Here is a 15,983-nt window from a genome sequence, read left to right on the forward strand (position 1 = left end):
GTTATCTCCTTTGTTAATAAATAACCCGTTTTATAATAGTTATGATAAGGCTCCCATCCTTAGACCTCGAAGGCCAGAGGGATTCCTTATAATTAAGCCCAAAAAATCCAAGGCTAAGGCAGGGCTGGTCTGAAGTTCCCCCTCACCCCATGGCACCAGGGCAGGCTGGATTCTCCCAGAGAGCCAGATCTGCATTTCCAGGGAGCATTGCAGAGACTCCTGGTCTGCTCCAGGGGCATTGTCCCCGTGCCCAGCCCTGCCCCACTCACCTCTGCCATCTGTGGAGTACCCCGGGCCGTGGGGACACATCTTCTTGTAGTGGGCAGTGCCAGGCAGGGGGCAGAGCTCGCACTGGGGGCCCCAGCTGCGCCCGCTGTTGCAGCAGCACTCGGATTTGGTGACCAGGTTACGGTTGGTGGAGGACATCTGGCACATGGTCTGCAGCACCTCCGTGAAGCAGAAGCCCTGGCGGGTGTCTGGGCACACAAAGGGACATAAATCCAGCAGCTGAGGCAGTGCAAGCACCAGGGGAATGGAGCAGGAGGTGCCAGGGATGCTGGGGGTTTGGATAAAGGCGATGCTCCAACAGCTTTCCTGCTCAGGAGCAAGGAATTCCCAGGATGGGTTGGGTTGGAGGGACCTTAAATGCCACCCAGTGCCAGGGACACCTCCCACTGTCCCAGGCTGCTCCAAACCACAACATCCAACCTGACCTTGGACACTGCCAAGGATCCAGGGGCAGCCACAGCTTCTCTAGGCACCCGTGCCAGGACCTCCCAGAGAACAATTCCTCCCCGATATCCCAAACGTCAGCAGGAAGCCATTCCCTGCGAGTCCCTGTCCCGCTCTTTGAGCCCCCCTGCACACCCAAAAAGCTCTGTGTGCTGCCAGGGAGGGTTCCTGCAGCCCAGCGCAGGCATTACCGATGCACTCGGTGCCCGAGGCGCTGACTTCGAAGCCCTCGTTGCAGTCACAGCGATAACTCCCGGCCATGTTCACGCAGCGCCCGTTGGGGCAGATCCCGGGCTTGGTCCGGCACTCGTTCTCATCTGCCAGGGAGGAGCCACACACAGCCCTGCTCAGGCCAGGGATGAACCTCCCCGGATTCCCACTCCCTCTGGAACACCCTCACAGAGCCCCTGAGGGTCCCTTCCGTGCCCTTGGGCAGATGGGAGGAACCTGCACCAGCCTTGGAGGAAACATGCACCCATCCCAGACCTCTCCCAGAGCAGGGCAGCCAGAATTCAGCTTCCATGGCTTGTCCATGCTCCAGCTGCTGCTGGGATTGGATTGGGTTGGACTGGAATGGGTTGGGTTGGATTGGATTGGGTTGGATTGGACTGGATTGGATTGGATTGGGTTGGGTTGGATTGGACTGGATTGGATTGGGTTGGGTTGGATTGGGTTGGATTGGGTTGGATTGGGTTGGGTTGGATTGGGTTGGATTGGGTTGGATTGGGTTGGGTTGGATTGGGTTGGATTGGATTGGACTGGATTGGGTTGGATTGATTGGATTGGGTTGGATTGGGTTGGGTTGGATTGGGTTGGATTGGATTGGGTTGGGTTGGGTTGGACTGGATTGGGTTGGGTTGGATTGGGTTGGATTGGATTGGGTTGGGTTGGATTAGATTGGGTTGGGTTGGATTGATTGGATTGGGTTGGATTGGATTGGATTGGGTTGGATTGATTGGATTGGGTTGGACTGGATTGGATTGGGTTGGATTGGATGTAACTGGACTCTGGATTGGACTGGACTTTTGACTGGACTGGAGCTGTCTCTGTCCTATGCAGCTCCGGGTTGTTCCTTCCCACCCATTCCAAAAGCAATTTGGGACAGACTCGGAAAAACTAAAAGGAAAGGGCACGTGGCCCCCAGGGCTGTGTCACCCTGGGGGTCCCAGCGAGGGACAGAGATTTTGTGTGTCCTATGAGGTCGTTCAGGAAGTTGTGACATGTGGGAAAGCCCAGGGAGGAGCCCGAAGATGTAAACCAAAGAAGGATGTAAAAGAAAGGAAGATGTAAACCAAAGAAGGATGCAAGCCAAAGCTCAGTGGATGACCCTCAGAGGACGCTGCCCGTGCCCAGGAGTGCCCCCAGCCTGCCCTGGTACCTGTGCAGCCCTCGCCGTCAGGCCTGCGCTGCATGCCAGGGGGGCAGATGCACATGAAGGTGCCGATCAGGTTCTTGCAGAGCATCCCCCGGGACTCGCAGTCGTGCAGCCCCTCTGCACACTCATCCAGATCTGCAACCAGACCCATCAGAGCCCCTGCCAGCCCTGCCAGCCCCTGCCCTGCCAGCCCTGCACTGCTCCGTCCATCCCTGCAGCCTCGAGCCAGGTTAAAAATTATCATGGAATGAGTTGGGCTGGAAGGGACTTTGAATTTCATCCAGTTCCAGCCCTGCCATGGCAGGGACACCTCCCACTGTCCCAGCCTGCTCCAAACCCTGCCCAGCCTGGCCTTGGATAATTCCAGGGATCCAGGGGCAGTCACAGCTTCTCTGGGAAACCTCTCCACCCTCCCAGGGAAGAATTCCTCCTTAGCAGCAGGACACCGAGGTGGGTGATGGTGAGAAAAGCCAGCGCAGAATTCCCACCTTCCCTGTACACACCTGGCCAAGAGCAGGGGCTGGGGACAGTTTGGGCCACGCTCTGCAGGCTGCAGAAGGGTTTTTACCTCTGCACATCCTCCTGTCCTCCCGCAGGGCGTAGCCAGAGGGGCAGGTGCACTCGTAGGAGCCGAAGGTGTTGATGCAGCGGAAGGCACAGAGCAGGGGGTTCAGGGAGCACTCGTTGATGTCTGCAGGGAGGACAGGACAGAACTCACCTGGCTGCCCACAGCAGGGGCAGAACCTTCCCAGGACACATCCACCCTCCTTGGGCATGCATGCATGCATGCATGCATCCATCCATCCATCCATCCATCCATCCATCCATCCCAGGAGTGTTTTGTTCCACCAAGGCCTCCTGTTGTAGTGTCCCCCTGCAGAGGGACAGAGCCCTGGTGTCCCAGGGGATGGGAACGGGCTGCTGCTCCTTGGGGAGGCAGCTCCTGTGTTCACCCAGGGCTCCAGAGGGAGCTCAAGGAGCCCAGTGTGGACAGGAGCCTCATCCAGCTTTTCCACACCATCCATGGGGGGCTGGCCCAGATTCCAGCATGGCATTAATGAAGGGATTGTCCCCCAGTTGTCCCCCAGGTCCTTACCTTCACAGGTCATCATGGGCCCTGGCTCAAAGCCCTCGTCGCAGGCGCACTCGAAGCCTCCCACCACATTGGTGCAGGTGCCATTCCCACAGGGATTGCCAATGGAGCACTCGTCCGTGTCTGGGGAGCACAGCAGTGAGGAGGAGGAGGAGGAGGAGGAGGAGGATGGGGAAGGGCTGGGCTGGGCTCTTGCAGAGCAATCAAACTGTCCCAGCAGAACAGGGAGGGAAGGGAAGGGGCGAGGGAGCAGCGATTCCCTCCCGGCACATGGACACTGATCCATCACCTCTGGAGGGAGGGGGACGGAGCAGGAGGGATCAGGGCACACCCCCAGAGCCCCCCAGAGCCCCCCAGAGCCTCACCCACACAGTTGACCCCAGTGTAGTCCAGGTTGTAGCCGAAGGGGCACTCGCAGCGGAAGGAGCCGTCGGTGTTGATGCAGGCGCCGTTGATGCACACCCCTAGGTTCTCCGAGCACTCGTTCACATCTGGAAATGGAAAATGAAACTTTACACAGCCTCAAACAGCCCTGACCCCTCAGGACTGACAGGGGATGCTCAGGTGATCCCGGGAACTTCATCTGTTCCTTCTGCAGAGCTGGCAGATGAACCCCTAGTGAGCAGTTTTGGGGTTTGGGGGTGCCCAGTCCCATGTGCTGCCAGGATCCTGCCCTGCTCTCCAGCAGCTCAGGTCTACTGGGTTCCAACCCCCAGCCCAAACTTCTGCTGATCCCTCCCTGCAGCCTCACCTTCCCGGGTGTCACCCGGGCCTGGGATGGCCCCGTGGCCATATGGGCACAGCTCCTGGAAGGCAACTGGAAGAGAGCAGAAAACGTCATGTGCTGAAGGGATTCTGCTCCCAGCGGCTGGAACGGCCTTTGGAGGCACCTGGCAATCCCGTGGGGACACGGCCATCATTGCTCTCCCATGGGGACACACATAGTGCTCCCATGGGGACACTGCCATCCCTCAATGGGGACACACACATCCCTCTCCCATGGGACACACCCATCCCTCCATGGGGACATACCCATCCCTCTCCCTTAACCCCACCTCTCCCATGGGGACACCCCCTCCCCTGTCCCCTCCTACCGTTCCCCTCCTGTGGGCACAGCTCGCAGGGGTCTCCCCACCCCTCCCCTGGCATTTTGCTGCAGCAGCACCGAGCCTTGGTGGTGTTGAAGGCCTTGGGCACGGAGCACTTCCCGTTGTCGAAGCGAGTGAAGCAGAAGCTCTGGCGAGTGTCTGGGGGAGGACGGGCACGTGCCAAGGTCAGGGAAATTCCCGGGAATTCTGCTGCCCCCCGCCCAGGAGCGGCTGCACTGACCGAAGCAGCGGCGGCCGTTGTCGGACAGCACGAATCCCGGAGGACACACGCACTGGAAGCTGCCGGGGGTGTTGGTGCACGTCCCAAAGAGGCAGATGTTGGGTTCCTCTTCGCACTCGTTGATGTCTGGGAGCAGCAGGGACACGACCAGAGGTCATTCCAACAGCTGAGGGGGGTGTTTAGGGGCTGGACACCACAACCCTCCCAACAGGCAAAATGGGCACAGCAACACCCATGAGCCTCCTGTGCCACCAGAGCTGGGCTTGCCTGGCTCCCAGCAGGGATTTGGGGGTGGTGATGCCCCTGGGGTGCCCTGGTCCCCTCGGGAAGGGCAGGCTGGGGGGCACAGAGCCCACCTTACCGATGCAGTTGTCGTTCTGCACCTCGTAGCCAGGGGGGCAGATGCAGCGGAAGGAGCCCTCCAGGTTCTGGCAGGTGCCCGGGGAGCAAGTCCCGGGCAGGCTCACGCACTCGTTGATGTCTGGAGAGGGGAAAACAGCCAGGGGTGGGCTCTGGGCTCTGCTCTGAACACCTGGGGGTGCACCAGGCCCTGCCCTGCCCCAAAGGTGACAGGGAACAGGGGAAGCATTTCCAGGATGGTTCCCAGGGCATCTCTGGTCGGACTTTAGGGCACGGACAGGATTTGTCTCACTGCCCGCAGGTCCCAGCACAGGGAGGGGACAATCTGAAGGGACATGGGGACAGGGACAGCCAGTGGGTGCCACTGCACAATCCACTGCTGGGACCAGCCTGGGGACCACATAGATAGCACCAGCCAGACCAGAGGAGCCTGGACACTGGAGTGGACACTGGACACTGAATGGACACTGAGTGGACACTGAGTGGACACTGAGTGGACACTCACCCACACAGTTCTTGCCGTCGGGGGTGCGGTCGTAGCCCTCCTGGCACAGGCACTGGAAGGAGCCCACGCTGTTGATGCACTGCCCGTTCCTGCACACCTGCCCCACCAGGGACGAGCACTCGTCCACGTCTGCGGGGACAGAGCCAGAGCAGCAGTGTCAGACGTCACCCGTGGCACACGCAGCCAGCCCCGGTGTCCCCGGGGCCCGGGGGGACACTGACCCATGCAGTCGTTGTTGTGGGTGAGCTCGAAGCCCGGGAAGCACAGGCAGTTGTAGGAGCCCACGGTGTTCTTGCAGGTGCCATTGCCACAGGGCTGCCGGTCACACTCGTCGATGTCTGCGGGGACAAGGACACGGGTGACAGGCCAGGTGGCACAGGGACACTGGGAGGTGGTCCTTGGCACTACCCTGGAGTGTCAGGGACCCGTGTCCCTCTGGGGTGACACTGACCTGAGGGGAGTGACACTGACCTGGGGAGGTGACAATGACCCTGCAGAGGTGACAGGGGTGGGTGACACTGACCCTGGGGTGGGTGACACTGACCCTGGGGTGGGTGGCACTGACCCTGGAGAGGTGACGCTGACCCTGGAGAGGTGACACTGACCCCGGGGTGGGTGACACTGACCCATGCACATGGTCTGCTCCCCAGTGGCCTTGAAGCCGTTGTGGCAGATGCAGATGTAGCTGCCCTCGGTGTCCACGCAGTCCCCGTGGCTGCACACGTTGGGGATCTCCTGGCATTCGTTGCGACCTGAAACAGAGCCCAGGGAGTCCAGGTGAGGGACAGGGAGGGGACAGGTGAGGAGAGCAGAACCCTGCCCATGGTTTGGGAGAGGAGACTTCACAGACAATGAGATTTATGTGCTGTCATCCTGGAAAAAAAGGGGGGATGAGATCAGGTGTGTGCTGTGTCCCAGGTGTACACTCAGATGTGTCCCAGGTGTGCCCAGCTGTGATCAGGTGTGTCGAGATGTGTTCCAGGTGTGTTTCTCAGGTGTGTCCCAGGTGTGTCCAGGTATAACCAGGTGTGTCAAGATGTGCCCCAGGCGTGTCTCAGGTATGACTAGGTGTGCCCCAGGTATGCACAGGTGTTTCCCAGGTGTTCCCCAGGTGTTTCCCAGGTGTTCCCCAGGTTCGTCCTAGGTGTGCCCAGGTGTGTCCCCTTACCCACGCAGGCCCCCCCCGGGGACAGGCGGTACCCGCTGGCGCACTCGCAGCGGAAGCTGCCCGGGATGTTGACGCACTCGGCGTGGCGCTGGCACAGCGTCTCCCCACTGCTGCACTCATCGATGTCTGCGGGGACAGAGGGCACAGGGACACCGGCATGGCACCGGCATCAATCCAGAGGGGGCTCTCCCCATGGGAATTCCATGGGAACGGCTGAGGCAGCGCTGGGACCGCCGCACCCAGCGGGAACAGCCGGGCCTGGGGAGGATCGGGGATCAGGGAGTCCAACTCCGCCTGCGGTGCAGGACATCCCAAAAATCCCGTTGTGGAGCTGCTGGCAACCCCGGGGCAGTGTTCCAGGGAGGGAGGAGCCGGAATTCCCGCTGGGATGCGCTGATACCTTCGCAGATGAGCAGGATGTTGTTGTAGCTGAAGCCGATGGGGCACTCGCAGCGGAAGCTCCCGATCTGGTTGATGCAGACGCCGTTGGTGCAGATCGCTGGGATCTCACTGCACTCATCGATATCTGCACCAATCCAACATCAGCATCCTCCCTTCTGCATCCCGGGAATGCTCAACAACATCAGCGTCCCCTCTTCTGCATCCCGGGAATGCTGAACAACATCAGCATCCCACCTTCTGCATCCCGGGAATGCTCCACAGCATCAGCATCCCACCTTCTGCATCCTGGGAATGCTGGGAGATGCTGGGAGATGCTGGGAGACGCTGGGAGATGCTGGGAGATGCTGGGAGATGCTGCCATTCCCAGCAGAGGGAAAGGGCTGCCAGGAAAGTAACCCTTGGATGGTGGAGAGTGAACCCTGCAGGTCACGACTCCACAGAATTTTGGGAATGCAGCAGAGCCACGGGATTGTTGACACATTTTGGGAAGGCTCCACCCAGGACGTGTCCCCTACTTGCTCTGAGTGTGTCCCTGCAGTAACAGGGACACCTGCTCAGCTCTGGGAGCAGGCTGGGAATGGGGAGCCCAGGGGGGTCACTGGGATGTTGGGATGGCTCTGGGGTGCCAGCACCAACCCAGAACCAATTCCCTCTGCTGCACTTTCTTCCCAGGAAGAGCAGATTGACTCATCTCCCACTGCTGCAGTCCCTGGCACTGCCAAGCCTCCTGTCCTTGCCCTAGCCTTTAATTCCCAAAGTGAAGCAGCTCCCCTGGGATGGCAGCAGAGGCTCAGGAGCAGCCCCGGCCCTGTGGGGGTGCAGGATTTACTCACCAATGGGTTTCCCTGTGTGGATGTCAATGATAAATCCAGGGGCTTGGTTCCCACACAGGATCTGGTACTCGGCTGGAAAGGGAACAGTGGGGTCATGGGAGGGACGAGTGAGCTGGAATTGGGGTCTGAAAGGCAGCAGGGGCTCCCCCTGTGCTTGGAGTCACCTCCAGAGAGCTCTCCTTTCTCCCCATTTATTCTGTTGGTGTCCATGCCCCAAATTTCATGGGAAAATCAATGGGACAGGGATCAGGTGGGAAGGACTTAGAGCTGGCAGGAGTGGGACAGAGGCACTGTGAGGGCACTTACAGCTGGCAGGGGTGGGACAGGGCTCGCAGGGTTTGTTCCAGGCCTTGCCAATGTTGTAGGAGCAGCAGCACATCTTCTTGGTCATGTTGAAGGACAGCTCGTTCTCACAGGTGTCGTTGTAGTTGCGGTAGCAAACACTCTTCCTCATGTCTGCAACAGCAGGGCCAGGCTTGGGATAGCCCTGGGAATGGCACTGCCAGAACCTGGGAATGGCACTGCCAGCCCTGGGAATGGCACTGCTATCCATGGGAATGGCACTGCTAGCCCTGGGAATGGCACTGCCAGCCCTGGGAATGGCACTGCTATCCATGGGAATGGCACTGCTAGCTCTGGGAATGGCACTGCCAGCCCTGGGAATGGCACTGCCAGCCCTGGGAATGGCACTGCTATCCATGGGAATGGCACTGCTAGCTCTGGGAATGGCACTGCCAGCCCTGGGAATGGCACTGCTATCCATGGGAATGGCACTGCTAGCTCTGGGAATGGCACTGCCAGCCCTGGGAATGGCACTGCTAGCTCTGGGAATGGGAGGAAAGACCTCCAAGATCAAGCCCAAGCCATTCCCTGTCACCCAGACCAGAGCACTGAGTGCCACATCCAGCTTTGAATCCCAGCCTGTTTCCAGCACTTCTGCTCCGTCCCCTTGGCACAGCCCCCTCTGGGATGGCAGTGCCAGACCCCTGCCCACAGATCTGGAGCATTCCCCATGGATTGGAGCCCTCCCCATGATCTGGAGCCGTACCCATGCAGTTGTTTCCCCCGTTGACCTGCATGTACTCAGGGGGGCACACGCAGGTGTAGTTGCCCAGGGTGTTGTAGCAGGTGCCAGGGCCACAGATCCCGATGTGAGCAGAGCACTCGTCGATATCTGTGGGACAAAGGAGTCAGAGCACCGGGCACGGGTGGGGAAGGCACAAGGGGTGGCAGCTTTGGCACAGGGACCTGGTTGGGCTGGCACGGGGACAGGTTTGGGATGAGGAAATGTGGAAAGGAAAGGGGGAGGGATGCTCCCAGCCATTCCTGGGGCAGCAGGGATGCACACACAGCTCTGGCACACATGGGCATCCACTTTGTCACACATACAGGGTGCCACTCCATGTCCCCAGGCCCTGGAGCAGGTGTCCCCCCCATGTCCCCAGCCCCTGGAGCAGGTGTCCCCCCCATGTCCCCAGCCCCTGGAGCAGGTGTCCCCCCCATGTCCCAGCCCCTGGAGCAGGTGCCAGCCCCTGGCACCTTCACAGATCCGGGTGTCCTCGTTGAGGTAGTAGCCCAGGGGACACTCGCACTGGAAGCTGCCGAAGGTGTTGACGCAGTTCCCGCCCTGGCACAGCCCTGGCAGCTCCTGACACTCATCGATGTCTGAGGAGGGGACAGCAGTGGGACATTTTCACTGCCTGTGCCACCCCACAGCTCCAGAGAGTTCAGCCCACCCCGCCCAGCCCTGCTCTGGGTCATGGCCACACTTTGTGTCCATCAGTGATGGTCAGCGGGCACCCAGCAGCACAGTGCCATGGCACACAGTGTTCCCACAGGGCTGGGGTCCCCCAGCACCCCATCCCTCGGGAAGGGTCGTGGGAACAGGGAGAACTCACCCTCCAGGATGACAGTGATGGGGTTGGGCCGGAACCCTTCTCCCCCAGGGCACAAGGTCTTGTACTCAGCTGTGGAGAGAGGCAGGCAGGGGGGCTGAGGGGGCTCCCCTGAGCCAGGAGGGGTGGCAAGAGCCAGGAGAATCCCAGCAGGAGCAGGCCATGAGGATGTGCCCACGGCTCAGATGGAGCAGCTCCATTCCCATCACCCGCCCTCTCTCCAAGGGGGGATTCCACATTCCCTCCCCTCCCCTGCACTGGGAATGAAGGGTCCCAACCTGGATCCCTCAGACACAACAGCCTGGCCTCCCCCACCCCACTTCACCCCTGCCCTGCCCTGGATGGAGCAGCAAATCCTGAACTCAGCACCTCCAGTCTGGGTGGATGATCCACGGGGAAGCGTCCCTGCCCCTGTTCCCTCCATCCCAGCCCGTGTCCATCCCAAGCTTTCCCCACTCACTGGTGTTGGCTGGAGGACAGAGCTCGCAGGGGTTGCCCCAGGCTCGGCCCAGGGAGCAGCAGCAGGAGGCTCGAGTGACCCCCACTCCAATCTCAGCGCTGCAGGAGATGCCCCCATCCCCTCGGTCCTGCGTGTCCAGGAAGCAATTCCCAACCCGGGTATCTGCACAGAGATAGGACAAAGCCTCTCCTGGAAATCTCGTGGGTGCAGGAGGAATGGAATCATGGAATTGAGGGATGGTTTGGGATGGAAGGGACCTTAAAAGTGACCCCATTCCACACCCTGCCATGGGTTGCAAAGGAATGTGAAATCTTCCAGGGATAAAGAAAAGCTGTGGGTTACTGGGGTTCTGTGCTGGGAGCTGTGTGGAATCATGGAATCCCAAATGCTTTGGGTTGAGGGGACCTGAAGGATCATCCTGGCCATGGGCAGGGACACCTCCCACTGTCCCAGGCTGCTCCAAGTCCTGTCCAGCCTGGCCTTGGACACTGCCAGGGAATAAAACTGCTCCAGAGCAGCCCTGGAGCAGCATTGCTGCAACAAGAGGGGCACCCACAGTGGTGACAGTGACACGAGGTGGGGCACACTCAACAGGACGTGGCTTCTGCTGCTGCAGGGTCAAACCCATGGGGGACAGCACAGCCAGGCAGGGCCAGCCACACTTATTGTGTCCAGTTCCAGCTACACAGGACCAGCAAGAAGGACCCCAGGGTGTGGGTGGGAGGTGCCACTCACCCACACAGCCCACCCCAGTGGGGTTCAGCTCGAAGTCCTGGGGGCAGTTGCACAGGTAGCTGCCAGGGGTGTTGACACAGAGCCCGTTGATGCAGTTCACAGGGTCTGCACACTCGTTGATGTCTGAAAGGACGGACAGATGGACACTGAAGATCAAGGGGAGCACTGCCAGGAAAGCCCAGCCCAGCCTGAGCTCTATGCCCAGGTGTACCCCCACCCCACGGTGCCCCTCACGTGAGGCAAAGCCCCTCCTTGCCCTGTGCCAAGGTCCCACCACCCTGCCCAGGGGCAGAGCAACACCCCGCTGGCCCTTCTGACCAGCCCCAGCAGCAAAGACATCACAGGGACCAGGGACTGGTTTTAGGCTGCCATGGACGGGGCCAGCAGGCCCCAGAGCAGGGAGCCAGGAGCCCTGACCTGTGCAGTTGCCCCCGCTCCTGTCCAGCTCGTATCCATCATCGCAGGCACAGCGGAACATCCCGGGCAGGTTCTGGCAGGTGCCGAACACACAGATGTTCTGGAAGGTGCATTCATCAATGTCTGCAAAACAGGGACAGCTGGGGACAGGCTGTGGCAGGCTGAGGGCCAGGACAGGCTGCTCCTGCTCCCACCTCCTCCCCAGCTGGCACCAACCCACCCCAGGATGGTCCTGATGCCATTTGAGACAATCTCCTGGGGAAGCTGGGTCACTCCACCCTCTCCCACTCTCTCCCCTCACCCCTGCTCTCCTGGTTTTCCATCTTGCAGGAATCCAGGCTCAGCCCAAGCTCTCTGAAGGCTGGGGACCAGCTGCTGCCAGGGGCAGAGGTGGCACCTCAGGATGCAGCAGCAGGTTCTGGGGTCTGGCTAGAGCTGCATCAGGAGGTGACAGCAGAGCACAGAGAAGGCCAGGAGGGCTCAGAGTCCGGGGCACTCACCCTGGCAGGCCTTGCTGTCCTCGGTGGGGTTGAAGCCCATCTCGCACTCGCAGCGGTACCCGCCGGGGGCGTTGAGGCACTGCCCGTTCTCACACAGGTTCACGTTGTCTGCGCACTCATCCACGTCTGCAGGGAGGGACAGGGCTGGGGGCTGCCCTCAGCCTGCCCAGGGCACCCCCAGTGTGCCCACCCACTGCTGGGAGGCTGCAATTCCTGCCACGGCCCCGAGCCTCCCCAGACACCCGCGAGGAGGGGCCGGAGGTGTCTGGCACAGACCAGGCTGCTCTGTGCTTTGGGGAACCTCAGGCACGGGCAGCACCGAGCAAGGCTGGTGGCTCAGAGGGGTTGGTGGCTGTCCCAGCCCAGCTCCTGCCGGCAGCCCCGGGCTCACCTGAGCAGGAGAAGCCGTCGCCGTTGAAGCCGTCGCGGCAGGCGCAGCGGTACGAGCCGGGTGTGTTCACACAGTTGGCGTTCAGGTTGCACTTGTGCTCCTCGGTTGCACACTCATCCAGGTCTGGGCGTGGACAACAGCCTGTCAGAGCCTGGCCTGGCTAGGCTGGAATGACCTCGGGCTCCTGGATGAGCTGGACTCGCTTATCATGGAACCACAGAGTGGATTGGGTGGGAAGGACCTGAAGGTTCCACCCCCAAGGACACCTTCCACTAGCCCAGGTTGCTCCAAGCCCTGTCCAGCCTGGCTTTGCACACCTTTTCTTGCCTTTACCCTGAGCCTGAGCAGCTACAGGGGCACACAAATGGCCCCAGGAGATTTTCCAGGCACGTGGAAGCTCCAGTACCTCCCTGGGAGCCTCTATGGCCATGACCAGGACACTGCTAAGCCACTGACCACGTCCCCAAGTGCCACATCTGCATGGTTTTAAATCCCTCCAGGGATGCTGACTGGGTCAGAGCTGCACATTTCCATGAAAATTTTCCCAATATCCAAGCTGACGCTCCCCTGGTCCAACCTGAGCTGCTCCCTTTTGTCCTGTGGTCCCGTGGGAGCAGAGCCTGACCCCCTTGGCTGTCCCCTCCTGTCAGGGACTTGTGCAGAGCCAGAAAGTCCCTCCTGAGCCTCCTTTTCTCCAGACTGAAGCAGGGATCACCTCCTCTGGCTGAGGACTCACCGTTGCACTTGAGCCCGTCCCCAAGCCAGCCCGAGCGACACTTGCACTTGAAGCTGCCAGGGATGTTGATGCAGGACGCGTGCATGTCACAGTTGTGGGCCCCAATCTCACACTCATCGATGTCTGCAGGGGAAGGACACCAGGCCTGGCACAGCTCAGCTCTCCCAGCACAGCAGAGCTGAGCCTGGCATGATCCTGCTCTGGGGCTTGGGCACCGACGGCTCCCGGAGCTCCCAGGGCTTTGGGGGAGAGGTTGGGCCCTGGAGATGAGGAGCTCAGCCCTGGCAAACGTGCAGGAGGAAGGCCAGGCTCCTGGCCCGATCATCACCTGGGAACAGGTGAGTTCCTGGCCCTCTGTGCCTGCCCAGCACACTGCACACCCCACAGCATCCCCCAAACAGCATCCCCAGCACGGGGCTGTCCCCTGGGAGGAGTTCCCCATTCCTGTTCACTGGCTCCAGGTGTGCTGAGCTGCCCCCTGTGCACCCCAGGTGTGCTGAGCTGCCCCCTCTGTATCCCAGGTGTGCTGAGCTGCCCCCTGTGCACCCCAGGTGTGCTGAGCTGCCCCCTCTGTATCCCAGGTGTGCTGAGCTGCCCCCTGTGCACCCCAGGTGTGCTGAGCTGCCCCCTCTGTATCCCAGGTGTGCTGAGCTGCCCCCTGTGCACCCCAGGTGTGCTGAGCTCCCACCTGTGCACCCCGTGGTTCCTTTCTTGACGAAGTAGCCCAGCTGGCAGTGGCAGATGAAGGAGCCCTTGGTGTTCTCACACTCGCCGTGCAGGCAGATGTTGGGGTTGAGGTCACACTCGTTCACATCTGCAGGACAGAACCAACCATGGGACACTCCCGAGGAGCCCGGGGTGGCTCTGGGGACTGGATGAGGAGCTGGGACATGCCCAGGGCACAGCCAGGGCCTCACCAATGCAGGTCTTCATGTCCAGGGATGCCATGAAGCCGTCGAAGCAGAGGCAGCGGTACTCCCCAGGGATGTTGGTGCACTGCCCCCCGTCACAGATATCGGGGCTGTCCTCACACTCATCAATATCTGCAGGGAGGAAACCACGGCAGGGTGAACACAGGGAATGGTGGAGCACAAGGGGACAAGAGCAAATCCCAAATCGCGAGCGGCTGGCGAAGCAAAATCATCCCTCCAGGAAAATCCTTCCTTTGGAAGGGACTAAAAAACGACACCCCTGATCCTGGAGCCAATTGTGGGGGACACAGAGGTTCCTGGGGCAGCACCTGCAAGAGTCAAGGTGGGAACTGACCTGCACAGGACCTCTTGTCTGGCATCAGGGCGTAGCCTTCGCTGCAGCTGCACTCGTAGCTGCCCTCGGAGTTGGAGCAGTGCGTGTCACAGCCCCCGTTGGTGATGGTGCACTCATCGATGTCTGGGCACAAACACGGTGACCTGAGCTGGGAGGGACCCACGGGGACCCAGCCCAACCCCTGCCCTGCACAGAGCCCAGGCAGCAGTGGGAGAAGAGGACACAATCCAACATTCCTCAATCCTTGTCCCCAGCCCCTGGCAGTGCCCTCCCAGCAGTGACAGCCCCTTGCCAACAGCACAGACTTGGCTGTCACCCATCCAGGACATTCCCCCTTTGCTTTACCCTCTGAACACCACACACACAAGCCCAGGAGGGTTGTGGAAGGACCATCTGGAGCAGCACTCACCGACACAGCCCTGCCTGTCGGGGGTGGCCTGGAAGCCCGGGTCACAGGAACACTGGTAGGTGCCAATGACGTTGACACAGCGCCCATTGCGGCACAGATTGTCACTGAGGGAGCACTCGTTGATGTCTGAGGGGACAAGAGCACTTGGAGCAGCCAGCCCTGCTCAGGCCATCGCCTGGCACCCACCCCTGGGCGTCCCACTGGTCAAAGGGAGCAGCAAAATGAACATCAATGCAACAAAACACTGGGAATGAGCTTGGCCCCTCCTCTTGGATGAGTTGGACCCACTTGTCATGGAAGAACAGAAGGATGTGGGTGGGAGGGACATGAAGGATTATCCATGGGCAGGGACAGGAGCAGGGACAAGGACAGGGACACCTCCCCTAACCCACATTGCTTCCAAGCTCTTCCCAGGATGGGAAGGAGATCCCCAGAGCCCTGCAGGAGCTCTCCCTGTGGGATTTCCCTTCTGTGCCCCCTCACCAATGCAGGTGTTGCCCTCGGCTGTCAGCTCGTGCCCAGGGGGGCAGATGCACTCGAAGCTGCCCTCGGTGTTCATGCAGATCCCACCCCGGCACAGCAGCGGGTCCCGCTCGCACTCGTTGATGTCTGCACGGGAAAATGGGATTGGGACCTTCCAGGGGCTTCTCCAAGGGAGGAACACCCCAGAACGGGGAATATCACACAGGGAATATCACACAGGAGTGCAGGGCTTCGATCCAGTGGTCTCCTGGTTGGAATCTGAATGTTGGGAAATCCCAGCTTGTGCCTTGATCTCAGCAGAACCCAAAAGCCCCTCAGTGACAGCAGAGAAGGGGACTGAGGTTGGATATATTAAAAAAAACTCATTTTCCTTTTGTGTTTATTTTCCTGACTCCAGCCTTGAAGTTGAGAATGGGATATTTTCCCTGACTTGGATAAAACACTGATGAGATTTTCAGGCAAAGAGGGCTGGGATACACCTGAAAATAGGGATGAAAATCGGTGAATCCCAGTGAATTTCCTGGTGAATCCCAGGCTGTATTTTCAGTGCTGCTGCTGCTGTCCCCTGCCCCGGGCTGGAAAAAATTCCTCCCTCAGGAGGCTGAAGCCAAATTCTGTTGCCAAACACAGGGGGAAAGAAGTTAATCCCTGACCACAGGCAATGAGAAAACATCACCACCCCCTTTGGGGTGAGATGACTCAGCTACCTGTCACCCAGAAAAAAAAGGATAAAGCAGAATTGGACAAGTAACAGTGAGCATTAAGTTAAAAAAAAAAAAAGACCAATGAAAAGAACAATGAAATCTATATCCTTGTATAAAGATTAGAAATCAGATTACTGCATGAAGGCATCAGGTCATGGGTGAGGACTGTGACATTCCCAATATCCCAGAA

At 59.9% G+C, this 15,983-nt stretch overlaps 1 protein-coding gene across 2 annotated transcripts in view; it reads right to left on the reverse strand.

Moving 5' to 3' along the window:
• The window catches only part of FBN3 (fibrillin 3), a 71,990-nt gene that overhangs the window by 5,138 nt on the left and 50,869 nt on the right, over nucleotides 1–15,983 (reverse strand). For both annotated transcript variants that reach the window (XM_062510243.1, XM_062510242.1), the window contains exons 26-56: nucleotides 15,090–15,215; nucleotides 14,607–14,732; nucleotides 14,198–14,320; nucleotides 13,849–13,974; nucleotides 13,620–13,745; nucleotides 12,932–13,054; nucleotides 12,196–12,318; nucleotides 11,805–11,930; nucleotides 11,305–11,427; nucleotides 10,888–11,010; nucleotides 10,153–10,314; nucleotides 9,696–9,764; nucleotides 9,337–9,462; nucleotides 8,846–8,971; nucleotides 8,104–8,253; nucleotides 7,798–7,869; nucleotides 6,963–7,088; nucleotides 6,563–6,688; nucleotides 6,021–6,146; nucleotides 5,616–5,732; nucleotides 5,395–5,523; nucleotides 4,891–5,010; nucleotides 4,530–4,655; nucleotides 4,295–4,447; nucleotides 3,952–4,017; nucleotides 3,566–3,691; nucleotides 3,204–3,323; nucleotides 2,676–2,798; nucleotides 2,111–2,242; nucleotides 924–1,049; nucleotides 270–476 (exon numbers count right to left, since the gene is read on the reverse strand). In XM_062510243.1, the coding sequence (XP_062366227.1) occupies nucleotides 270–476; nucleotides 924–1,049; nucleotides 2,111–2,242; nucleotides 2,676–2,798; nucleotides 3,204–3,323; nucleotides 3,566–3,691; nucleotides 3,952–4,017; nucleotides 4,295–4,447; nucleotides 4,530–4,655; nucleotides 4,891–5,010; nucleotides 5,395–5,523; nucleotides 5,616–5,732; nucleotides 6,021–6,146; nucleotides 6,563–6,688; nucleotides 6,963–7,088; nucleotides 7,798–7,869; nucleotides 8,104–8,253; nucleotides 8,846–8,971; nucleotides 9,337–9,462; nucleotides 9,696–9,764; nucleotides 10,153–10,314; nucleotides 10,888–11,010; nucleotides 11,305–11,427; nucleotides 11,805–11,930; nucleotides 12,196–12,318; nucleotides 12,932–13,054; nucleotides 13,620–13,745; nucleotides 13,849–13,974; nucleotides 14,198–14,320; nucleotides 14,607–14,732; nucleotides 15,090–15,215 (3,873 nt within the window). The remainder of the gene's footprint in view (nucleotides 1–269; nucleotides 477–923; nucleotides 1,050–2,110; nucleotides 2,243–2,675; nucleotides 2,799–3,203; nucleotides 3,324–3,565; nucleotides 3,692–3,951; nucleotides 4,018–4,294; nucleotides 4,448–4,529; nucleotides 4,656–4,890; nucleotides 5,011–5,394; nucleotides 5,524–5,615; nucleotides 5,733–6,020; nucleotides 6,147–6,562; nucleotides 6,689–6,962; nucleotides 7,089–7,797; nucleotides 7,870–8,103; nucleotides 8,254–8,845; nucleotides 8,972–9,336; nucleotides 9,463–9,695; nucleotides 9,765–10,152; nucleotides 10,315–10,887; nucleotides 11,011–11,304; nucleotides 11,428–11,804; nucleotides 11,931–12,195; nucleotides 12,319–12,931; nucleotides 13,055–13,619; nucleotides 13,746–13,848; nucleotides 13,975–14,197; nucleotides 14,321–14,606; nucleotides 14,733–15,089; nucleotides 15,216–15,983) is intronic.

Source organism: Cinclus cinclus, chromosome 28, assembly GCF_963662255.1.
Source record: "Cinclus cinclus chromosome 28, bCinCin1.1, whole genome shotgun sequence".
In the NCBI taxonomy this organism is placed as follows: domain Eukaryota; kingdom Metazoa; phylum Chordata; class Aves; order Passeriformes; family Cinclidae; genus Cinclus; species Cinclus cinclus.